The sequence below is a fragment of the Salvelinus fontinalis genome, chromosome 4 (assembly GCF_029448725.1).
Source record: "Salvelinus fontinalis isolate EN_2023a chromosome 4, ASM2944872v1, whole genome shotgun sequence".
In the NCBI taxonomy this organism is placed as follows: domain Eukaryota; kingdom Metazoa; phylum Chordata; class Actinopteri; order Salmoniformes; family Salmonidae; genus Salvelinus; species Salvelinus fontinalis.
Window position 1 is genome coordinate 83568016 of NC_074668.1, and position 27584 is coordinate 83595599.

The window sequence follows — 27584 nt, forward strand, 5'->3', positions numbered from 1 at the left end:
ATGCAGTGTGTTTATGGTATGATGGTTGATCCACTGTGTCAGGTGTCTGCTAGGTACGGAAGTAGGAAATGCAGTGTGCTTATGGTATGATGGTTGATGTGTGTCAGGTGTCTGCTAGGTACGGTAGTAGGAAATGCAGTGTGTTTATGGTATGATGGTTGATGTGTTTCAGGTGTCTGCTAGGTACGGTAGTAGGAAATGCAGTGTGTTTATGGTATGATGGTTGATCCACTGTTTCAGGTGTCTGCTAGGTACGGTAGTAGGAAATGCAGTGTGTTTATGGTATGATGGTTGATGTGTGTCAGGTGTCTGCTAGGTACGGTAGTAGGAAATGCAGTGTGTTTATGGTATGATGGTTGATCCACTGTTTCAGGTGTCTGCTAGGTACGGTAGTAGGAAATGCAGTGTGTTTATGGTATGATGGTTGATGTGTGTCAGATGTCTGCTAGGTACGGTAGTAGGAAATGCAGTGTGTTTATGTTATGATGGTTGATGTGTTTCAGGTGTCTGCTAGGTACGGTAGTAGGAAATGCAGTGTGTTTATGGTATGATGGTTGATGTGTTTCAGGTGTCTGCTAGGTACGGTAGTAGGAAATGCAGTGTGTTTATGGTATGATGGTTGATGTGTGTCAGGTGTCTGCTAGGTACGGTAGTAGGAAATGCAGTGTGTTTATGGTATGATGGTTGATGTGTGTCAGGTGTCTGCTAGGTACGGTAGTAGGAAATGCAGTGTGTTTATGGTATGATGGTTGATGTGTTTCAGGTGTCTGCTAGGTACGGTAGTAGGAAATGCAGTGTGTTTATGGTATGATGGTTGATGTGTGTCAGGTGTCTGCTAGGTACGGTAGTAGGAAATGCAGTGTGTTTATGGTATGATGGTTGATGTGTGTCAGGTGTCTGCTAGGTACGGTAGTAGGAAATGCAGTGTGTTTATGGTATGATGGTTGATGTGTGTCAGGTGTCTGCTAGGTACGGTAGTAGGAAATGCAGTGTGTTTATGGTATGATGGTTGATGTGTTTCAGGTGTCTGCTAGGTACGGTAGTAGGAAATGCAGTGTGTTTATGGTATGATGGTTGATGTGTGTCAGGTGTCTGCTAGGTACGGTAGTAGGAAATGCAGTGTGTTTATGGTATGATGGTTGATGTGTGTCAGGTGTCTGCTAGGTACGGTAGTAGGAAATGCAGTGTGTTTATGGTATGATGGTTGATGTGTTTCAGGTGTCTGCTAGGTACGGTAGTAGGAAATGCAGTGTGTTTATGGTATGATGGTTGATGTGTGTCAGGTGTCTGCTAGGTACGGTAGTAGGAAATGCAGTGTGTTTATGGTATGATGGTTGATGTGTTTCAGGTGTCTGCTAGGTACGGTAGTAGGAAATGCAGTGTGTTTATGGTATGATGGTTGATGTGTTTCAGGTGTCTGCTAGGTACGGTAGTAGGAAATGCAGTGTGTTTATGGTATGATGGTTGATCCACTGTTTCAGGTGTCTGCTAGGTACGGTAGTAGGAAATGCAGTGTGTTTATGGTATGATGGTTGATGTGTGTCAGGTGTCTGCTAGGTACGGTAGTAGGAAATGCAGTGTGTTTATGGTATGATGGTTGATCCACTGTTTCAGGTGTCTGCTAGGTACGGTAGTAGGAAATGCAGTGTGTTTATGGTATGATGGTTGATGTGTGTCAGGTGTCTGCTAGGTACGGTAGTAGGAAATGCAGTGTGTTTATGGTATGATGGTTGATGTGTTTCAGGTGTCTGCTAGGTACGGTAGTAGGAAATGCAGTGTGTTTATGGTATGATGGTTGATGTGTTTCAGGTGTCTGCTAGGTACGGTAGTAGGAAATGCAGTGTGTTTATGGTATGATGGTTTATGTGTTTCAGGTGTCTGCTAGGTACGGTAGTAGGAAATGCAGTGTGTTTATGGTATGATGGTTGATGTGTGTCAGGTGTCTGCTAGGTACGGTAGTAGGAAATGCAGTGTGTTTATGTTATGATGGTTGATGTGTGTCAGGTGTCTGCTAGGTACGGTAGTAGGAAATGCAGTGTGTTTATGTTACATTGAGATTCAACTAATTGTTCTCTACCTCCCTTTTTCATCATCTTCCCTTTCCTCTACCTCCTCCCTCTTTCTCTCTCTACCCCTCTCTCTCTCTCCATACTCTACCTCCCTCTCTCCATCCTCTACCTCTCTCTCCATCCTCTACCTCTCTCTCCATCCTCTACCTCCTCTCTCTCTCCCTCTTTCTCTCTCTACCTTCTCTCGCTCTGTCTCTCTCTCTCCATCCTCTACCTCCTCTCACTCTCTCTCTCTCTCTCTCTCTCTCTCCATCCTCCACCCCCCCTCTCTCTCTCTCTCTCTCCATCCTTTACCTCCTCTCACTCTCTCTCTCTCTCTCTCTCTCTCTCTCCATCCTCTACCTCCCCCCTCTCTCTCTCTCTCTCTCTCTCTCTCTCTCTCTGCCTCTCTCTCCATCCTCTACCTCCTCTCTCTCTCTCCATCCTCCTCTCTCTCTCCATCCTCCTCTCTCTCTCCATCCTCCTCTCTCTCTCCATCCTCTACCTCCTCTCTCTCTCTCCATCCTCCTCTCTCTCTCCATCCTCCTCTCTCTCTCCATCCTCCTCTCTCTCTCCATCCTCCTCTCTCTCTCCATCCTCTACCACCTCTCTCTCTCTCTCTCTCTCTCTCTCTCTCTCTCTCTCTCTCTGCCTCTCTCTCCATCCTCTACCTCCTCTCTCTCTCTCTACCTCCTCTCTCTCTCCATCCTCCTCTCTCTCTCTCTCTACCTCCTCTCTCTCTCCATCCTCCTCTCTCTCTCCATCCTCCTCTCTCTCTGTCCAGGGGTCGTAAGTGTAAGCCCATCTTTGTGCAGATAGCTCGTCAGGTGGTGAAGCTGAATGCGTCTGACCTGCGGCTGCCGTCCAGGGCCTGGAAGGTCAAGCTGGTGGGGGAGGGGGCCGACGATGCTGGAGGGGTGTTTGATGACACCATCACTGAGATGTGCCAGGTATAGTAACAGTATGACTACAGTAGAGTTTACAGTTAGATGTGCCAGGTATAATAACAGTATAACTACAGTAGAGTTTACAATTAGATGTCTCAGTTACAGTAGAGTTTACAGTTAGAGGTGTCAGTTACAGTAGAGTTTACAGTTAGAGGTGACAGTTACAGTAGAGTTTACAGTTAGAGGTGTCATTTACAGTAGAGTTTACAGTTAGAGGTGTCATATACAGTAGAGTTTACAGTTAGAGGTGTCATTTACAGTAGAGTTTACAGTTAGATGTGCCAGGTATAGTAACAGTATAACTACAGTAGAGTTTACAGTTAGATGTCTCATATACAGTAGAGTTTACAGTTAGAGGTGTCAGTTACAGTAGAGTTTACAGTTAGAGGTGTCATTTACAGTAGAGTTTACAGTTAGAGGTGTCATATACAGTAGAGTTTACAGTTAGAGGTGTCATTTACAGTAGAGTTTACAGTTAGATGTGCCAGGTATAGTAACAGTATAACTACAGTAGAGTTTACAGTTAGATGTCTCATATACAGTAGAGTTTACAGTTAGAGGTGTCAGTTACAGTAGAGTTTACAGTTAGAGGTGTCATTTACAGTAGAGTTTACAGTTAGAGGTGTCAGTTACAGTAGAGTTTACAGTTAGAGGTGTCATTTACAGTAGAGTTTACAGTCAGAGGTGTCATTTACAGTAGAGTTTACAGTTAGATGTGCCAGGTATAGTAAGAGTATAACTACAATAGAGTTTACAGTTAGATGTCTCATATACAGTAGAGTTTACAGTTAGAGGTGTCAGTTACAGTAGAGTTTACAGTCAGAGGTGTCATTTACAGTAGAGTTTACAGTTAGAGGTGTCATTTACAGTAGAGTTTACAGTTAGATGTGCCAGGTATAGTAGCAGTATAACTACAGTAGAGTTTACAGTTAGAGGTGTCATATACAGTAGAGTTTACAGTTAGAGGTGTCATTTACAGTAGAGTTTACAGTTAGATGTGCCAGGTATAGTAACAGTATAACTACAATGGAGGTTACAGTTAGATGTCTCATATACAGTAGAGTTTACAGTTAGAGGTGTCAGTTACAGTAGAGTTTACAGTTAGAGGTGTCATTTACAGTAGAGTTTACAGTTAGATGTGCCAGGTATAGTAACAGTATAACTACAATAGAGTTTACAGTTAGATGTCTCATATACAGTAGAGTTTACAGTCAGAGGTGTCATTTACAGTAGAGTTTACAGTTAGATGTGCCAGGTATAGTAACAGTATAACTACAATAGAGTTTACAGTTAGATGTCTCATATACAGTAGAGTTTACAGTTAGAGGTGTCAGTTACAGTAGAGTTTACAGTCAGAGGTGTCATTTACAGTAGAGTTTACAGTTAGATGTGCCAGGTATAGTAGCAGTATAACTACAGTAGAGTTTACAGTTAGATGTAACAGTTAGAACATAAATAGTAGTGGGATAGTAACAGTAGAATTAGTGACTGTATAATAATAGTATTGGGATAGTAACAGTAGAATTAGTGACTGTATTATAATAGTGGTGGGATAGTAACAGTAGAATTAGTGACTGTATTATAATAGTAGTGGGATAGTAACAGTACAATTAGTGACTGTATTATAAATAGTAGTGGGATAGTAACAGTAGAATTAGTGACTGTATTATAGATAGTAACAGTAGAATTAGTGACTGTATTATAATAGTAGTGAGATAGTAACAGTAGAATTAGTGACTGTATTATAAATAGTAGTGGGATAGTAACAGTAGAATTAGTGACTGTATTATAATAGTAGTGGGATAGTAACAGTAGAATTAGTGACTGTATAGTAGTGGGATAGTAACAGTAGAATTAGTGACTGTATTATAATAGTAGTGAGATAGTAACAGTAGAATTAGTGACTGTATTATAATAGTAGTGGGATAGTAACAATAGAATTAGTGACTGTATTATAAATAGTAGTGGGATAGTAACAGTAGAATTAGTGACTGTATTATAATAGTAGTGAGATAGTAACAGTAGAATTAGTGACTGTATTATAATAGTAGTGAGATAGTAACAATAGAATTAGTGACTGTATTATAATAGTAGTGAGATAGTAACAGTAGAATTAGTGACTGTATTATAAATAGTAGTGAGATAGTAACAGTAGAATTAGTGACTGTATTATAATAGTAGTGGGATAGTAACAGTAGAATTAGTGACTATTATAAATAGTAGTGCGATAGTAACAGTAGAATTAGTGACTGTATTATAATAGTAGTAGGATAGTAACAGTAGAATTAGTGACTGTATAGTAGTGGGATAGTAACAGTAGAATTAGTGACTGTATTATAAATAGTAGTGGGATAGTAACAGTAGAATTAGTGACTGTATTATAATAGTAGTGGGATAGTAACAGTAGAATTAGTGACTGTATAGTAGTGGGATAGTAACAGTAGAATTAGTGACTGTATTATAAATAGTAGTGGGATAGTAACAGTAGAATTAGTGACTGTATTATAATAGTAGTGGGATAGTAACAGTAGAATTAGTGACTGTATAGTAGTGGGATAGTAACAGTAGAATTAGTGACTGTATTATAAATAGTAGTGGGATAGTAACAGTAGAATTAGTGACTGTATAGTAGTGGGATAGTAACAGTAGAATTAGTGACTGTATTATAAATAGTAGTGGGATAGTAACAGTAGAATTAGTGACTGTATTATAAATAGTAGTGGGATAGTAACAGTACAATTAGTGACTGTATTATAAATAGTAGTGGGATAGTAACAGTAGAATTAGTGACTGTATTATAGATAGTAACAGTAGAATTAGTGACTGTATTATAATAGTAGTGAGATAGTAACAGTAGAATTAGTGACTGTATTATAAATAGTAGTGGGATAGTAACAGTATAATTAGTGACTATATTATAATAGTAGTGGGATAGTAACAGTAGAATTAGTGACTGTATAGTAGTGGGATAGTAACAGTAGAATTAGTGACTGTATTATAATAGTAGTGGGATAGTAACAGTAGAATTAGTGACTGTATTATAATAATAGTGGGATAGTAACAGTAGAATTAGTGACTGTATTATAAATAGTAGTGAGATAGTAACAGTAGAATTAGTGACTGTATTATAATAATAGTGGGATAGTAACAGTAGAATTAGTGACTGTATTATAAATAGTAGTGGGATAGTAACAGTAGAATTAGTGACTGTATTATAATAATAGTGGGATAGTAACAGTAGAATTAGTGACTGTATTATAAATAGTAGTGGGATAGTAACAGTAGAATTAGTGACTGTATTATAAATAGTAGTGGGATAGTAACAGTAGAATTAGTGACTGTATTATAGATAGTAACAGTAGAATTAGTGACTGTATTATAATAGTAGTGAGATAGTAACAGTAGAATTAGTGACTGTATTATAAATAGTAGTGGGATAGTAACAGCAGAATTAGTGACTGTATTATAATAGTAGTTGGATAGTAACAGTAGAATTAGTGACTGTATAGTAGTGGGATAGTAACAGTAGAATTAGTGACTGTATTATAATAGTAGTGGGATAATAACAGTAGAATTAGTGACTGTATTATAAATAGTAGTGGGATAGTAACAGTAGAATTAGTGACTGTATTATAATAGTAGTGGGATAGTAACAGTAGAATTAGTGACTGTATTATAAATAGTAGTGGGATAGTAACAGTAGAATTAGTGACTGTATAGTAGTGGGATAGTAACAGTAGAATTAGTGACTGTATTATAAATAGTAGTGGGATAGTAACAGTAGAATTAGTGACTGTATTATAATAGTAGTGGGATAGTAACAGTAGAATTAGTGACTGTATTATAAATAGTAGTGGGATAGTAACAGTAGAATTAGTGACTGTATTATAATAGTAGTGGGATAGTAACAGTAGAATTAGTGACTGTATAGTAGTGGGATAGTAACAGTAGAATTAGTGACTGTATTATAAATAGTAGTGGGATAGTAACAGTAGAATTAGTGACTGTATTATAATAGTAGTGGGATAGTAACAGTAGAATTAGTGACTATTATAAATAGTAGTGCGATAGTAACAGTAGAATTAGTGACTGTATTATAATAGTAGTAGGATAGTAACAGTAGAATTAGTGACTGTATAGTAGTGGGATAGTAACAGTAGAATTAGTGACTGTATTATAAATAGTAGTGGGATAGTAACAGTAGAATTAGTGACTGTATTATAATAGTAGTGGGATAGTAACAGTAGAATTAGTGACTGTATAGTAGTGGGATAGTAACAGTAGAATTAGTGACTGTATTATAAATAGTAGTGGGATAGTAACAGTAGAATTAGTGACTGTATTATAATAGTAGTGGGATAGTAACAGTAGAATTAGTGACTGTATAGTAGTGGGATAGTAACAGTAGAATTAGTGACTGTATTATAAATAGTAGTGGGATAGTAACAGTAGAATTAGTGACTGTATAGTAGTGGGATAGTAACAGTAGAATTAGTGACTGTATTATAAATAGTAGTGGGATAGTAACAGTAGAATTAGTGACTGTATTATAAATAGTAGTGGGATAGTAACAGTACAATTAGTGACTGTATTATAAATAGTAGTGGGATAGTAACAGTAGAATTAGTGACTGTATTATAGATTGTAACAGTAGAATTAGTGACTGTATTATAATAGTAGTGAGATAGTAACAGTAGAATTAGTGACTGTATTATAAATAGTAGTGGGATAGTAACAGTAGAATTAGTGACTATATTATAATAGTAGTGGGATAGTAACAGTAGAATTAGTGACTGTATAGTAGTGGGATAGTAACAGTAGAATTAGTGACTGTATTATAATAGTAGTGGGATAGTAACAGTAGAATTAGTGACTGTATTATAATAATAGTGGGATAGTAACAGTAGAATTAGTGACTGTATTATAAATAGTAGTGAGATAGTAACAGTAGAATTAGTGACTGTATTATAATAATAGTGGGATAGTAACAGTAGAATTAGTGACTGTATTATAAATAGTAGTGGGATAGTAACAGTAGAATTAGTGACTGTATTATAATAATAGTGGGATAGTAACAGTAGAATTAGTGACTGTATTATAAATAGTAGTGGGATAGTAACAGTAGAATTAGTGACTGTATTATAAATAGTAGTGGGATAGTAACAGTAGAATTAGTGACTGTATTATAGATAGTAACAGTAGAATTAGTGACTGTATTATAATAGTAGTGAGATAGTAACAGTAGAATTAGTGACTGTATTATAAATAGTAGTGGGATAGTAACAGCAGAATTAGTGACTGTATTATAATAGTAGTTGGATAGTAACAGTAGAATTAGTGACTGTATAGTAGTGGGATAGTAACAGTAGAATTAGTGACTGTATTATAATAGTAGTGGGATAGTAACAGTAGAATTAGTGACTGTATTATAAATAGTAGTGGGATAGTAACAGTAGAATTAGTGACTGTATTATAATAGTAGTGGGATAGTAACAGTAGAATTAGTGACTGTATTATAAATAGTAGTGGGATAGTAACAGTAGAATTAGTGACTGTATAGTAGTGGGATAGTAACAGTAGAATTAGTGACTGTATTATAAATAGTAGTGGGATAGTAACAGTAGAATTAGTGACTGTATTATAATAGTAGTGGGATAGTAACAGTAGAATTAGTGACTGTATTATAAATAGTAGTGGGATAGTAACAGTAGAATTAGTGACTGTATTATAATAGTAGTGGGATAGTAACAGTAGAATTAGTGACTGTATAGTAGTGGGATAGTAACAGTAGAATTAGTGACTGTATTATAAATAGTAGTGGGATAGTAACAGTAGAATTAGTGACTGTATTATAATAGTAGTGGGATAGTAACAGTAGAATTAGTGACTGTATAGTAGTGGGATAGTAACAGTAGAATTAGTGACTGTATAGTAGTGGGATAGTAACAGTAGAATTAGTGACTGTATTATAATAGTAGTGAGATAGTAACAGTAGAATTAGTGACTGTATTATAATAGTAGTGAGATAGTAACAGTAGAATTAGTGACTGTATTATAAATAGTAGTGAGATAGTAACAGTAGAATTAGTGACTGTATTATAATAGTAGTGGGATAGTAACAGTAGAATTAGTGACTATTATAAATAGTAGTGCGATAGTAACAGTAGAATTAGTGACTGTATTATAATAGTAGTAGGATAGTAACAGTAGAATTAGTGACTGTATAGTAGTGGGATAGTAACAGTAGAATTAGTGACTGTATTATAAATAGTAGTGGGATAGTAACAGTAGAATTAGTGACTGTATTATAATAGTAGTGAGATAGTAACAGTAGAATTAGTGACTGTATTATAACTGGTAGTGGGATAGTAACAGTAGAATTAGTGACTGTATTATAATAGTAGTGGGATAGTAACAGTAGAATTAGTGACTGTATAGTAGTGGGATAGTAACAGTAGAATTAGTGACTGTATTATAAATAGTAGTGGGATAGTAACAGTAGAATTAGTGACTGTATTATAATAGTAGTGGGATAGTAACAGTAGAATTAGTGACTGTATAGTAGTGGGATAGTAACAGTAGAATTAGTGACTGTATAGTAGTGGGATAGTAATAGTAGAATTAGTGACTGTATTATAAATAGTAGTGGGATAGTAACAGTAGAATTAGTGACTGTATAGTAGTGGGATAGTAACAGTAGAATTAGTGACTGTATAGTAGTGGGATAGTAACAGTAGAATTAGTGACTGTATTATAATAGTAGTGGGATAGTAACAGTAGAATTAGTGACTGTATTATAATAGTAGTGGGATAGTAACAGTAGAATTAGTGACTGTATTATAAATAGTAGTGGGATAGTAACAGTAGAATTAGTGACTGTATAGTAGTGGGATAGTAACAGTAGAATTAGTGAATGTATTATAAATAGTAGTGGGATAGTAACAGTAGAATTAGTGACTGTATTATAAATAGTAGTGGGATAGTAACAGTAGAATTAGTGACTGTATTCTAAATAGTAGTGGGATAGTAACAGTAGAATTAGTGACTGTATTATAAATAGTAGTGGGATAGTAACAGTAGAATTAGTGACTGTATTATAAATAGTAGTGGGATAGTAACAGTAGAATTAGTGACTGTATTATAAATAGTAGTGGGATAGTAACAGTAGAATTAGTGACTGTATTATAATAGTAGTGGGATAGTAACAGTAGAATTAGTGACTGTATAGTAGTGGGATAGTAACAGTAGAATTAGTGACTGTATAGTAGTGGGATAGTAATAGTAGAATTAGTGACTGTATTATAAATAGTAGTGGGATAGTAACAGTAGAATTAGTGACTGTATAGTAGTGGGATAGTAACAGTAGAATTAGTGACTGTATAGTAGTGGGATAGTAACAGTAGAATTAGTGACTGTATTATAATAGTAGTGGGATAGTAACAGTAGAATTAGTGACTGTATTATAATAGTAGTGGGATAGTAACAGTAGAATTAGTGACTGTATTATAAATAGTAGTGGGATAGTAACAGTAGAATTAGTGACTGTATAGTAGTGGGATAGTAACAGTAGAATTAGTGAATGTATTATAAATAGTAGTGGGATAGTAACAGTAGAATTAGTGACTGTATTATAAATAGTAGTGGGATAGTAACAGTAGAATTAGTGACTGTATTCTAAATAGTAGTGGGATAGTAACAGTAGAATTAGTGACTGTATTATAAATAGTAGTGGGATAGTAACAGTAGAATTAGTGACTGTATTATAATAGTAGTGGGATAGTAACAGTAGAATTAGTGACTGTATAGTAGTGGGATAGTAACAGTAGAATTAGTGACTGTATTATAAATAGTAGTGGGATAGTAACAGTAGAATTAGTGACTGTATTATAATAGTAGTGGGATAGTAACAGTAGAATTAGTGACTGTATAGTAGTGGGATAGTAACAGTAGAATTAGTGACTGTATAGTAGTGGGATAGTAACAGTAGAATTAGTGACTGTATTATAATAGTAGTGAGATAGTAACAGTAGAATTAGTGACTGTATTATAATAGTAGTGAGATAGTAACAGTAGAATTAGTGACTGTATTATAAATAGTAGTGAGATAGTAACAGTAGAATTAGTGACTGTATTATAATAGTAGTGGGATAGTAACAGTAGAATTAGTGACTATTATAAATAGTAGTGCGATAGTAACAGTAGAATTAGTGACTGTATTATAATAGTAGTAGGATAGTAACAGTAGAATTAGTGACTGTATAGTAGTGGGATAGTAACAGTAGAATTAGTGACTGTATTATAAATAGTAGTGGGATAGTAACAGTAGAATTAGTGACTGTATTATAATAGTAGTGAGATAGTAACAGTAGAATTAGTGACTGTATTATAACTGGTAGTGGGATAGTAACAGTAGAATTAGTGACTGTATTATAATAGTAGTGGGATAGTAACAGTAGAATTAGTGACTGTATAGTAGTGGGATAGTAACAGTAGAATTAGTGACTGTATTATAAATAGTAGTGGGATAGTAACAGTAGAATTAGTGACTGTATTATAATAGTAGTGGGATAGTAACAGTAGAATTAGTGACTGTATAGTAGTGGGATAGTAACAGTAGAATTAGTGACTGTATAGTAGTGGGATAGTAATAGTAGAATTAGTGACTGTATTATAAATAGTAGTGGGATAGTAACAGTAGAATTAGTGACTGTATAGTAGTGGGATAGTAACAGTAGAATTAGTGACTGTATAGTAGTGGGATAGTAACAGTAGAATTAGTGACTGTATTATAATAGTAGTGGGATAGTAACAGTAGAATTAGTGACTGTATTATAATAGTAGTGGGATAGTAACAGTAGAATTAGTGACTGTATTATAAATAGTAGTGGGATAGTAACAGTAGAATTAGTGACTGTATAGTAGTGGGATAGTAACAGTAGAATTAGTGAATGTATTATAAATAGTAGTGGGATAGTAACAGTAGAATTAGTGACTGTATTATAAATAGTAGTGGGATAGTAACAGTAGAATTAGTGACTGTATTCTAAATAGTAGTGGGATAGTAACAGTAGAATTAGTGACTGTATTATAAATAGTAGTGGGATAGTAACAGTAGAATTACTGACTGTATTATAAATAGTAGTGGGATAGTAACAGTAGAATTAGTGACTGTATTATAATAGTAGTGAGATAGTAACAGTAGAATTAGTGACTGTATAGTAGTGAGATAGTAACAGTAGAATTAGTGACTATATTATAAATAGTAGTGGGATAGTAACAGTAGAATTAGTGACTGTATTATAATAGTAGTGGGATAGTAACAGTAGAATTAGTGACTGTATTATAAATAGTAGTGGGATAGTAACAGTAGAATTAGTGACTGTATTATAAATAGTACTGGGATAGTAACAGTAGAATTAGTGACTGTATTATAAATAGTAGTGGGATAGTAACATTAGAATTAGTGACTGTATTATAAATAGTAGTGGGATAGTAACAGTAGAATTAGTGACTGTATTATAAATAGTACTGGGATAGTAACAGTAGAATTAGTGACTGTATAGTAGTGGGATAGTAACAGTAGAATTAGTGACTGTATTATAAATAGTAGTGGGATAGTAACAGTAGAATTAGTGACTGTATTATAAATAGTACTGGGATAGTAACAGTAGAATTAGTGACTGTATTATAATAGTAGTGGGATAGTAACAATAGAATTAGTGACTGTATTATAAATAGTAGTGGGATAGTAACAGTAGAATTAGTGGCTGTATTATAAATAGTACTGGGATAGTAACAGTAGAATTAGTGACTGTATTATAAATAGTAGTGGGATAGTTACAGTAGAATTAGTGACTGTATTATAAATAGTAGTGGGATAGTAACAGTAGAATTAGTGACTGTATTATAAATAGTAGTGGGATAGTAACAGTAGAATTAGTGACTGTATTATAAATAGTAGTGGGATAGTAACAATAGAATTAGTGACTGTATTATAAATAGTAGTGGGATAGTAACAGTAGAATTAGTGGCTGTATTATAAATAGTACTGGGATAGTAACAGTAGAATTAGTGACTGTATTATAAATAGTAGTGGGATAGTTACAGTAGAATTAGTGACTGTATTATAAATAGTAGTGGGATAGTAACAGTAGAATTAGTGACTGTATTATAAATAGTAGTGGGATAGTAACAGTAGAATTAGTGACTGTATAGTAGTGGGATAGTAACAGTAGAATTGGTGACTATTATAAATAGTAGTGAGATAGTAACAGTAGAATTAGTGACTGTATTATAATAGTAGTGGGATAGTAACAGTAGAATTAGTGACTGTATTATAATAGTAGTGGGATAGTAACAGTAGAATTAGTGACTGTATTATAAATAGTAGTGAGATAGTAACAGTAGAATTAGTGACTGTATTATAAATAGTAGTGGGATAGTAACAGTAGAATTAGTGACTGTATTATAAATAGTAGTGGGATAGTAACAGTAGAATTAGTGACTGTATAGTAGTGGGATAGTAACAGTAGAATTAGTGACTGTATAGTAGTGGGATAGTAACAGTAGAATTGGTGACTATTATAAATAGTAGTGGGATAGTAACAGTAGAATTAGTGACTGTATTATAAATAGTAGTGAGATAGTAACAGTAGAATTAGTGACTGTATTATAATAGTAGTGGGATAGTAACAGTAGAATTAGTGACTGTATAGTAGTGGGATAGTAACAGTAGAATTAGTGACTATTATAATAGTAGTGGGATAGTAACAGTAGAATTAGTGACTGTATTATAAATAGTAGTGGGATAGTAACAGTAGAATTAGTGACTGTATTATAAATAGTACTGGGATAGTAACAGTAGAATTAGTGACTGTATTATAATAGTAGTGGGATAGTAACAGTAGAATTAGTGACTGTATTATAAATAGTAGTGGGATAGTAACAGTAGAATTAGTGACTGTATTATAAATAGTAGTGGGATAGTAACAGTAGAATTAGTGACTGTATTATAAATAGTAGTGGGATAGTAACAGTAGAATTAGTGACTGTATTATAATAGTAGTGGGATAGTAACAGTAGAATTAGTGACTGTATAGTAGTGGGATAGTAACAGTAGAATTAGTGACTGTATAGTAGTGGGATAGTAATAGTAGAATTAGTGACTGTATTATAAATAGTAGTGGGATAGTAACAGTAGAATTAGTGACTGTATAGTAGTGGGATAGTAACAGTAGAATTAGTGACTGTATAGTAGTGGGATAGTAACAGTAGAATTAGTGACTGTATTATAATAGTAGTGGGATAGTAACAGTAGAATTAGTGACTGTATTATAATAGTAGTGGGATAGTAACAGTAGAATTAGTGACTGTATTATAAATAGTAGTGGGATAGTAACAGTAGAATTAGTGACTGTATAGTAGTGGGATAGTAACAGTAGAATTAGTGAATGTATTATAAATAGTAGTGGGATAGTAACAGTAGAATTAGTGACTGTATTATAAATAGTAGTGGGATAGTAACAGTAGAATTAGTGACTGTATTCTAAATAGTAGTGGGATAGTAACAGTAGAATTAGTGACTGTATTATAAATAGTAGTGGGATAGTAACAGTAGAATTAGTGACTGTATTATAATAGTAGTGGGATAGTAACAGTAGAATTAGTGACTGTATAGTAGTGGGATAGTAACAGTAGAATTAGTGACTGTATTATAAATAGTAGTGGGATAGTAACAGTAGAATTAGTGACTGTATTATAATAGTAGTGGGATAGTAACAGTAGAATTAGTGACTGTATAGTAGTGGGATAGTAACAGTAGAATTAGTGACTGTATAGTAGTGGGATAGTAACAGTAGAATTAGTGACTGTATTATAATAGTAGTGAGATAGTAACAGTAGAATTAGTGACTGTATTATAATAGTAGTGAGATAGTAACAGTAGAATTAGTGACTGTATTATAAATAGTAGTGAGATAGTAACAGTAGAATTAGTGACTGTATTATAATAGTAGTGGGATAGTAACAGTAGAATTAGTGACTATTATAAATAGTAGTGCGATAGTAACAGTAGAATTAGTGACTGTATTATAATAGTAGTAGGATAGTAACAGTAGAATTAGTGACTGTATAGTAGTGGGATAGTAACAGTAGAATTAGTGACTGTATTATAAATAGTAGTGGGATAGTAACAGTAGAATTAGTGACTGTATTATAATAGTAGTGAGATAGTAACAGTAGAATTAGTGACTGTATTATAACTGGTAGTGGGATAGTAACAGTAGAATTAGTGACTGTATTATAATAGTAGTGGGATAGTAACAGTAGAATTAGTGACTGTATAGTAGTGGGATAGTAACAGTAGAATTAGTGACTGTATTATAAATAGTAGTGGGATAGTAACAGTAGAATTAGTGACTGTATTATAATAGTAGTGGGATAGTAACAGTAGAATTAGTGACTGTATAGTAGTGGGATAGTAACAGTAGAATTAGTGACTGTATAGTAGTGGGATAGTAATAGTAGAATTAGTGACTGTATTATAAATAGTAGTGGGATAGTAACAGTAGAATTAGTGACTGTATAGTAGTGGGATAGTAACAGTAGAATTAGTGACTGTATAGTAGTGGGATAGTAACAGTAGAATTAGTGACTGTATTATAATAGTAGTGGGATAGTAACAGTAGAATTAGTGACTGTATTATAATAGTAGTGGGATAGTAACAGTAGAATTAGTGACTGTATTATAAATAGTAGTGGGATAGTAACAGTAGAATTAGTGACTGTATAGTAGTGGGATAGTAACAGTAGAATTAGTGAATGTATTATAAATAGTAGTGGGATAGTAACAGTAGAATTAGTGACTGTATTATAAATAGTAGTGGGATAGTAACAGTAGAATTAGTGACTGTATTCTAAATAGTAGTGGGATAGTAACAGTAGAATTAGTGACTGTATTATAAATAGTAGTGGGATAGTAACAGTAGAATTACTGACTGTATTATAAATAGTAGTGGGATAGTAACAGTAGAATTAGTGACTGTATTATAATAGTAGTGAGATAGTAACAGTAGAATTAGTGACTGTATAGTAGTGAGATAGTAACAGTAGAATTAGTGACTATATTATAAATAGTAGTGGGATAGTAACAGTAGAATTAGTGACTGTATTATAATAGTAGTGGGATAGTAACAGTAGAATTAGTGACTGTATTATAAATAGTAGTGGGATAGTAACAGTAGAATTAGTGACTGTATTATAAATAGTACTGGGATAGTAACAGTAGAATTAGTGACTGTATTATAAATAGTAGTGGGATAGTAACATTAGAATTAGTGACTGTATTATAAATAGTAGTGGGATAGTAACAGTAGAATTAGTGACTGTATTATAAATAGTACTGGGATAGTAACAGTAGAATTAGTGACTGTATAGTAGTGGGATAGTAACAGTAGAATTAGTGACTGTATTATAAATAGTAGTGGGATAGTAACAGTAGAATTAGTGACTGTATTATAAATAGTACTGGGATAGTAACAGTAGAATTAGTGACTGTATTATAATAGTAGTGGGATAGTAACAATAGAATTAGTGACTGTATTATAAATAGTAGTGGGATAGTAACAGTAGAATTAGTGGCTGTATTATAAATAGTACTGGGATAGTAACAGTAGAATTAGTGACTGTATTATAAATAGTAGTGGGATAGTTACAGTAGAATTAGTGACTGTATTATAAATAGTAGTGGGATAGTAACAGTAGAATTAGTGACTGTATTATAAATAGTAGTGGGATAGTAACAGTAGAATTAGTGACTGTATTATAAATAGTAGTGGGATAGTAACAATAGAATTAGTGACTGTATTATAAATAGTAGTGGGATAGTAACAGTAGAATTAGTGGCTGTATTATAAATAGTACTGGGATAGTAACAGTAGAATTAGTGACTGTATTATAAATAGTAGTGGGATAGTTACAGTAGAATTAGTGACTGTATTATAAATAGTAGTGGGATAGTAACAGTAGAATTAGTGACTGTATTATAAATAGTAGTGGGATAGTAACAGTAGAATTAGTGACTGTATAGTAGTGGGATAGTAACAGTAGAATTGGTGACTATTATAAATAGTAGTGAGATAGTAACAGTAGAATTAGTGACTGTATTATAATAGTAGTGGGATAGTAACAGTAGAATTAGTGACTGTATTATAATAGTAGTGGGATAGTAACAGTAGAATTAGTGACTGTATTATAAATAGTAGTGAGATAGTAACAGTAGAATTAGTGACTGTATTATAAATAGTAGTGGGATAGTAACAGTAGAATTAGTGACTGTATTATAAATAGTAGTGGGATAGTAACAGTAGAATTAGTGACTGTATAGTAGTGGGATAGTAACAGTAGAATTAGTGACTGTATAGTAGTGGGATAGTAACAGTAGAATTGGTGACTATTATAAATAGTAGTGGGATAGTAACAGTAGAATTAGTGACTGTATTATAAATAGTAGTGAGATAGTAACAGTAGAATTAGTGACTGTATTATAATAGTAGTGGGATAGTAACAGTAGAATTAGTGACTGTATAGTAGTGGGATAGTAACAGTAGAATTAGTGACTATTATAATAGTAGTGGGATAGTAACAGTAGAATTAGTGACTGTATTATAAATAGTAGTGGGATAGTAACAGTAGAATTAGTGACTGTATTATAAATAGTACTGGGATAGTAACAGTAGAATTAGTGACTGTATTATAATAGTAGTGGGATAGTAACAGTAGAATTAGTGACTATTATAAATAGTAGTGCGATAGTAACAGTAGAATTAGTGACTGTATTATAATAGTAGTAGGATAGTAACAGTAGAATTAGTGACTGTATAGTAGTGGGATAGTAACAGTAGAATTAGTGACTGTATTATAAATAGTAGTGGGATAGTAACAGTAGAATTAGTGACTGTATTATAATAGTAGTGGGATAGTAACAGTAGAATTAGTGACTGTATAGTAGTGGGATAGTAACAGTAGAATTAGTGACTGTATTATAAATAGTAGTGGGATAGTAACAGTAGAATTAGTGGCTGTATTATAAATAGTAGTGGGATAGTAACAGTAGAATTAGTGGCTGTATAGTAGTGGGATAGTAACAGTAGAATTGGTGACTATTATAAATAGTAGTGGGATAGTAACAGTAGAATTAGTGACTGTATAGTAGTGGGATAGTAACAGTAGAATTAGTGACTGTATAGTAGTGAGATAGTAACAGTAGAATTAGTGACTGTATTATAAATAGCAGTGAGATAGTAACAGTAGAATTAGTGACTGTATTATAATAGTGGTGGGATAGTAACAGTAGAATTAGTGACTGTATTATAAATCTATGTATTTGAGATAGTAACATACATTCTAAGTGGTTTGTTGTTTTGGATTTGGGAGCAGAGCCTCAGTCTCAACATGAAGTCATTTCCTTGTTGTGTCTGCAGTATGTTCTTGTCTATTCTTCTGAGTTTATCCATATTTTATAGTTTCCTGAAATGTTCAACTAACAACGAGTCAGAAAAGTGATATTATTTAGAGACAGGCCGTGGACAGGATATCTTGTGAGACTGACGCCTATTTCCTGTGTAGGAGTTGGAGACAGGAGTAGTGGATCTCCTCATCCCGTCCCCCAACGCCACAGCTGAGGTGGGCTACAACAGAGACAGGTGAGGACTGGGACACCAACAGAGACACACAGTACCTCATTACTGACACGCTGTCTCATTACCAGTCACCGTATAGAGACAGTACCACATTACCAGTCACCATATAGAGACAGTACCACATTACCAGTCACCATATAGAGACAGTACCTCATTACCAGTCACCATATAGAGACAGTACCACATTACCAGTCACCATATAGAGACAGTACCACATTACCAGTCACCGTATAGAGACAGTACCACATTACCAGTCACCATATAGAAACAGTACCACATTACCAGTCACCATATAGAGACAGTACCACATTACCAGTCACCATATAGAGACAGTACCACATTACCAGTCACCATATATAGACAGTACCACATTACCAGTCACCATATAGAGACAGTACCTCATTACCAGTCACCATATAGAAACAGTACCACATTACTGACACGCTGTCTCATTACCAGTCACCGTATAGAGACAGTACCACATTACCAGTCACCATATAGAGACAGTACCACATTACCAGTCACCGTATAGAGACAGTACCACATTACCAGTCACCATATAGAGACAGTACCACATTACCAGTCACCATATAGAGACAGTACCACATTACCAGTCACCATATAGAGACAGTACCACATTACCAGTCACCATATAGAGACAGTACCACATTACTGACACGCTGTCTCATTACCAGTCACCATATAGAGACAGTACCACATTACCAGTCACCATATAGAGACAGTACCACATTACCAGTCACCATATAGAGACAGTACCACATTACCAGTCACCATATAGAGACAGTACCACATTACCAGTCACCATATAGAGACAGTACCACATTACTGACACGCTGTCTCATTACCAGTCACCGTATAGAGACAGTACCACATTACCAGTCACCATATAGAGACAGTACCACATTACCAGTCACCGTATAGAGACAGTACCACATTACCAGTCACCATATAGAGACAGTACCACATTACCAGTCACCGTATAGAGACAGTACCACATTACCAGTCACCATATAGAGACAGTACCACATTACCAGTCACCATATAGAGACAGTACCACATTACCAGTCACCATATAGAGACAGTACCACATTACCAGTCACCATATAGAGACAGTACCACATTACCAGTCACCATATAGAGACAGTACCACATTACCAGTCACCATATAGAGACAGTACCACATTACCAGTCACCATATAGAGACAGTACCACATTACTGACACGCTGTCTCATTACCAGTCACCGTATAGAGACAGTACCACATTACCAGTCACCATATAGAGACAGTACCACATTACCAGTCACCATATAGAGACAGTACCACATTACCAGTCACCATATATAGACAGTACCACATTACCAGTCACCATATATAGACAGTACCACATTACCAGTCACCATATAGAGACAGTACCACATTACCAGTCACCATATATAGACAGTACCACATTACCAGTCACCATATATAGACAGTACCACATTACCAGTCACCATATAGAGACAGTACCACATTACCAGTCACCATATAGAGACAGTACCACATTACCAGTCACCATATAGAGACAGTACCTCATTACCAGTCACCATATAGAAACAGTACCACATTACCAGTCACCATATAGAGACAGTACCACATTACTGACACGCTGTCTCATTACCAGTCACCATATATAGACAGTACCACATTACCAGTCACCATATAGAGACAGTACCTCATTACCAGTCACCATATAGAGACAGTACCACATTACTGACACGCTGTCTCATTACCAGACTATATGACTCTATGTTATGGGCCACTACAGAGGTATAGTCTATATGACTCTATGTTATGGGCCACTACAGAGGTGTAGTCTATATGACTCTATGTTATGGGCCACTACAGAGGTATAGTCTATATGACTCTATGTTATGGGCCACTACAGAGGTATAGTCTATATGACTCTATGTTATGGGCCACTACAGAGGTATAGTCTATATGACTCTATGTTATGGGCCACTACAGAGGTATAGTCTATATGACTCTGTGTTATGGGCCACTACAGAGGTATAGTCTATATGACTCTATGTTATGGGCCACTACAGAGGTATAGTCTATATGACTCTATGTTATGGGCCACTACAGAGGTATAGTCTAAATGACTCTATGTTATGGGCCACTACAGAGGTATAGTCTATATGACTCTGTGTTACGGGCCATTACAGAGGTATAGTCTATATGACTCTGTGTTATGGGACATTACAGAGGTATAGTCTATATGTTATGGGCCACTACAGAGGTATAGTCTATATGACTCTATGTTATGGGCCACTACAGAGGTATAGTCTATATGACTCTATGTTATGGGCCACTACAGATGTATAGTCTATATGACTCTATGTTATGGGCCACTCAGGTCAACTCTAAACGTCCCTCGTTCCCCCAGGTTCCTGCTGAGCCCGTCAGCCTGTCTGGATGAGCAGCTCCTCCAGTTGAAGTTCCTGGGCATCCTGATGGGGGTGGCTATCCGGACCAAGAAGCCCTTGGACCTGCACCTTGCGCCCCTGGTGTGGAAGCAGCTGTGTTGTATTCCTCTGGTCCTGGAGGATCTGGAGGAGGTGGACCTGCTCTACGTTCAGACACTCAACAGCATTCTTCACATTGAAGACAGCGGCATCACAGAGGATAATTTCCACGAGGTGATACTTTTATTCAGGCTTTTTTTCCCCCTCAACTGAAGGTCAGGAGCTATGATATTGGTATGAGGAGGAGAGGGAAAGAGAGAGAAAGAAGCTTGGAGGAGAGGGAAAGGGAGAGGGAAAGGGAGACAGAGAAGCTTGGAGGAGAGGGAAAGGGAGACAGAGAAGCTTGGAGGAGAGGGAAAGGGAGACAGAGAAGCTTGGAGGAGAGGGAAAGGGAGACAGAGAAGCTTGGAGGAGAGGGAAAGGGAGAGGGAAAGGGAGACAGAGAAGCTTGGAGGAGAGGGAAAGGGAGAGGGAAAGGGAGACAGAGAAGCTTGGAGGAGAGGGAAAGGGAGAGGGAAAGGGAGACAGAGAAGCTTGGAGGAGAGGGAAAGGGAGAGGGAAAGGGAGACAGAGAAGCTTGGAGGAGAGGGAAAGGGAGACAGAGAAGCTTGGAGGAGAGGGAAAGGGAGACAGAGAAGCTTGGAGGAGAGTGAAAGGGAGAGGGAAAGGGAGACAGAGAAGCTTGGAGGAGAGGGAAAGGGAGAGGGAAAGGGAGAGGGAAAGGGAGACAGAGAAGCTTGGAGGAGAGGGAGAGGGAAAGGGAGACAGAGAAGCTTGGAGGAGAGGGAAAGGGAGACAGAGAAGCTTGGAGGAGAGGGAAAGGGAGACAGAGAAGCTTGGAGGAGAGGGAAAGGGAGACAGAGAAGCTTGGAGGAGAGGGAAAGGGAGACAGAGAAGCTTGGAGGAGAGGGAAAGGGAGACAGAGAAGCTTGGAGGAGAGTGAAAGGGAGAGGGAAAGGGAGACAGAGAAGCTTGGAGGAGAGGGAAAGGGAGAGGGAAAGGGAGACAGAGAAGCTTGGAGGAGAGGGAAAGGGAGAGGGAAAGGGAGACAGAGAAGCTTGGAGGAGAGGGAAAGGGAGAGGGAAAGGGAGACAGAGAAGCTTGGAGGAGAGGGAAAGGGAGAGGGAAAGGGAGACAGAGAAGCTTGGAGGAGAGGGAAAGGGAGAGGGAAAGGGAGACAGAGAAGCTTGGAGGAGAGGGAAAGGGAGAGGGAAAGGGAGACAGAGAAGCTTGGAGGAGAGGGAAAGGGAGACAGAGAAGCTTGGAGGAGAGTGATGGTTCACATCCATTCAGTTTGGATTCAATGCTGGAACTGAAATGGATGGAGATTTGACTTGGAAACTAGCCTAGAAAATGTGAGGTCTCTCGGTATGGTGATAATATGGTGATAATATGGTATGGTGAGGTCTCTCAGTATGGTGGTAATATGGTATGGTGATAATATGGTATGGTGAGGTCTCAGTATGGTGATAATATGGTATGGTGATAATATGGTATGGTAATGATATGGTATGGTGATAATATGGTATGGTGAGGTCTCAGTATGGTGGTAATATGGTATGGTGATAATATGGTATGGTGAGGTCTCAGTATGGTGGTAATATGGTATGGTGATAATATGGTATGGTAATAATATGGTATGGTGATAATATGGTATGGTGGTAATATGGTATGGTGATAATATGGTGTGATGGTAATATGGTATGGTGATAATATGGTGTGGTGAGGTCTCTCAGTATGGTGGTAATATGGTATGGTGATAATATGGTATGGTGAGGTCTCAGTATGGTGGTAATATGGTATGGTGATAATATGGTGTGGTGATAATATGGTATGGTGATAATATGGTATGGTGATAATATGGTATGGTGGTAATATGGTATGGTGATAATATGGTGTGGTGAGGTCTCTCAGTATGGTGATAATATGGTATGGTGGTAATATGGTATGGTGATAATATGGTATGGTGGTAATATGGTATGGTGATAATATGGTGTGGTGAGGTCTCTCAGTATGGTGATAATATGGTGTGGTGATAATATGGTGTGGTGATAATATGGTATGGTGATAATATGGTATGGTGATAATATGGTGTGGTGAGGTCTCTCAGTATGGTGATAATATGGTATGGTGATAATATGGTATGGTGAGGTCTCTCAGTATGGTGATAATATAGTATGGTGATAATATGGTATGGGGATAATATGGTATGGTGAGGTCTCTCAGTATGGTGATAATATGGTGTGGTGATAATATGGTGTGGTGATAATATGGTATGGTGATAATATGGTATGGTGATAATATGGTGTGGTGAGGTCTCTCAGTATGGTGATAATATGGTATGGTGATAATATGGTATGGGGATAATATGGTATGGTGAGGTCTCTCAGTATGGTGATAATATGGTGTTGTGATAATATGGTGTGGTGATAATATGGTGTGGTGATAATATGGTATGGTGATAATATGGTGTGGGGATAATATGGTGTGGTGAAGTCTCTCAGTATGGTGATAATATAGTATGGCGATAATATGGTATGGTGATAATATGGTGTGGTGATAATATGGTGTGGTGATAATATGGTATGGTGGTAATATGGTATGGTGATAATATGGTGTGGTGAAGTCTCAGTATGGTGATAATATAGTATGGCGATAATATGGTATGGTGATAATATGGTACGGTGATAATATGGTACGGTGATACTATGGTACGGTGATAATATGGTACGGTGATAATATGGTACGGTGATAATATGGTACGTGATAATATGGTACGGTGATAATATGGTACGGTGATAATATGGTATGGTGATAATATGGTACGGTGATAATATGGTACGGTGATAATATGGTATGGTGGTAATATGGTATGGTGGTAATATGGTGGTAATATGGTATGGTGATAATATGGTATGGTGATAATATGGTGTGTTGATAATATGGTATGGTGATAATATGGTATGGTGGTAATATGTTATGGTGAGGTCTCTCAGTATGGTGATAATATGGTATGGTGGTAATATGGTGATAATATGGTATGGTGATAATATGGTATGGGAAGGTCTCTCAGTATGGTGATAATATGGTGTGGTGATAATATGGTACGTTGATAAAATGGTATGGTGATAATATGGTATGGTGATAATATGGTGTGTTGATAATATGGTATGGTGATAATATGGTATGGTGATAATATGGTATGGGAAGGTCTCTCAGTATGGTGATAATATGGTAGGGTGATGTCTCTCAGTATGGTGATGATATGGTATGGTGATAATATGGTATGGTGATAATATGGTATGGTGATAATATGGTATGGTGGTAATATGGTATGGTGATAATATGGTATGGTGTGAATATGGTATGGTGATAATATGGTGTGGTGATAATATGGTATGGTGAGGTCTCTCAGTATGGTGGTAATATGGTATGGTGATAATATGGTATGGTGATAATATGGTATGGTGATAATATGGTATGGTGATAATATGGTATGGTGAGGTCTCTCAGTATGTTGGTAATATGGTATGGTGATAATATGGTATGGTGAGGTCTCTCAGTATGGAGATAATATGGTATGGTGATAATATGGTATGGTGATAATATGGTATGGTGAGGTCTCAGTATGGTGATAATATGGTATGATGATAATATGGTATGGTGAGGTCTCTCAGTATGGTGATAATATGGTATGGTGATAATATGGTATGGTGGTAATATGGTATGTTGATAATATGGTGTGGGGAGGTCTCTTGCTCTAACTGGTACACTGTGTTTCTCTCTCTAACCCCCCCCCCCCCCCCCCCCCAACCTCACCCCTGCTCACCATTCTGGCTCTGGTTCTTATTGATACACAATGGCCAACCTTCGTTCCCCCCGACACACACACACATAACCACTGCACTGTGACTCTACTGGGCTGGACCGGGCTCTCTCTCTCACACAGACACACACACACACACACACACACACACACACACACACACACACACACACACACACACACACACACACATACTGGAGTGCAAGGGTCCTGTTGATGCAGCACATCCTGTCTGCCGATTGGCCAATTGGCCTGCCTCCCAGGACGGACCACAGCCAGGATAGATAGAGGGAGTCCAGAGAGGGAGAGGAAGGGAGAGAGGGGGGAAGGAGGGAGAGGAAGGGAAAAAGGGAGAGAGAGACATGGCCTCCCAGTCTTGTGAAGGAAGGACCACAGCCAGGGGAAAGAGAGGGGTAATGGAGGAGAGGAGGGAGAGACAGGGGCTCTCAGGCCCACACTCTCCTAGCCAAGAGAGGGAAAGATGGAGGAAGGAGCGGGAGGAGAGAGAGAGACAGGGAATAAAGAGGAAGGGACTGTATCTCCTGATCTGACAGGATACTGAATCAACTCTCTACAAAATGAATTGACTCCAACTTGAACCAACTTGAATTCAGATGATGTGATGTTTTACTGTTGTGTTCCCCCCTCTAGATGATTCCTCTGGATTCGTTTGTGGGTCAGAGTGCAGACGGTAAGATGGTTCCTATTATCCCCGGTGGAAACAGCATCCCGCTGACCTTCTCCAACAGGAAGGAGTATGTAGCCCGGGCCATCGAGTACCGCCTGCACGAGATAGACAGACAGGTACGACACACACACACAGGAGTACCGCCTGCACGAGATAGACAGACAGGTACGACACACACACACAGGAGTACCGCCTGCACGAGATAGACAGACAGGTACGACACACACACACACACAGACAACCCCACGGAGTACCGCCTGCACTAGATAGACAGACAGGTACAACACACACACACAGACAACCCCATTGAGTACCGCCTGCACTAGATAGACAGACAGGTACGACACACACACAGACAACCCCATCAAGTACCGCCTGCACTAGATAGACAGACCGGTATGACACAGATAACACCATCGAGTACCACCTGCACGAGATAGACAGACAGTTACGACACAGATAACACCATCAAGTACCGCCTGCACGAGATAGACAGACAGTTACGACACAGATAACACCATCGAGTACCGCCTGCACGAGATAGACAGACAGGTACGACACACACACACACAGACAACCCCATCGAGTACCGCCTGCATGAGATAGACAGACAGGTACAACACACACACACAGACAACCCCACGGAGTACCGCCTGCACTAGATAGACAGACAGGCACGACACACACACAGACAACCCCATCAAGTACCGCCTGCACTAGATAGACAGACAGGTATGACACAGATAACACCATCGAGTACCACCTGCACGAGATAGACAGACAGTTACGACACAGATAACACCATCGAGGACTGGCAGCACGAGGTAGACAGACGGTTACGATACAGATAACACCATCGGGGACTGGCAGCACGAGATAGACAGACGGTTACGACACAGATAACACCATCGAGGACTGGCAGCACGAGATAGACAGACAGGTACGACACAGATAAGACCATCGTGGACTGGCAGCACGAGATAGACAGACAGTTACGACACAGATAACACCATCAAGGACTGGCAGCACGAGATAGACAGAAGGCTACGACACAGATAACACCAAGTACCACCTGCACGAGATAGACAGACAGGTATGACACAGATAACACCATCGAGGACTGGCAGCACGAGATAGACAGACTGTTCCGACACAGATAACACCATGTACCGCCTGCACGAGATAGACAGACAGGTACGACACAGCTAACACCATCAAGTACCGCCTGCACGAGATAGACAGACAGGTACAACACACACACACAGACAACCCCACGGAGTACCGCCTGCACTAGATAGACAGACAGGTACGACACAGCTAACACCATCAAGTACCGCCTGCACGAGATAGACAGACAGGTACAACACACACACACAGACAACCCCACGGAGTACCGCCTGCACGAGATAGACAGACAGGTACGACACAGCTAACACCATCAAGTACCGCCTGCACGAGATAGACAGACAGGTACAACACACACACACAGACAACCCCACGGAGTACCACCTGCACGAGATAGACAGACGGTTACGACACAGATAACACCATCGAGGACTGGCAGCACGAGATAGACAGACAGGTACGACACAGATAAGACCATCGTGGACTGGCAGCACGAGATAGACAGACAGTTACGACACAGATAACACCATCAAGGACTGGCAGCACGAGATAGACAGAAGGCTACGACACAGATAACACCAAGTACCACCTGCACGAGATAGACAGACAGGTATGACACAGATAACACCATCGAGGACTGGCAGCACGAGATAGACAGACTGTTCCGACACAGATAACACCATGTACCGCCTGCACGAGATAGACAGACAGGTACGACACAGCTAA

The 27584-nt window shown here is 37.5% G+C and overlaps 1 protein-coding gene across 1 annotated transcript in view; it reads left to right on the forward strand.

The window, feature by feature from the left end:
• LOC129852940 (probable E3 ubiquitin-protein ligase HERC1) overlaps positions 1 to 27584 on the forward strand; it is a 180100-nt gene that overhangs the window by 141644 nt on the left and 10872 nt on the right. The window contains exons 36-39 of the mRNA XM_055918539.1: positions 2833 to 2998; positions 18620 to 18696; positions 21141 to 21393; positions 25697 to 25849. Of these exons, the coding sequence (XP_055774514.1) occupies positions 2833 to 2998; positions 18620 to 18696; positions 21141 to 21393; positions 25697 to 25849 (649 nt within the window). The remainder of the gene's footprint in view (positions 1 to 2832; positions 2999 to 18619; positions 18697 to 21140; positions 21394 to 25696; positions 25850 to 27584) is intronic.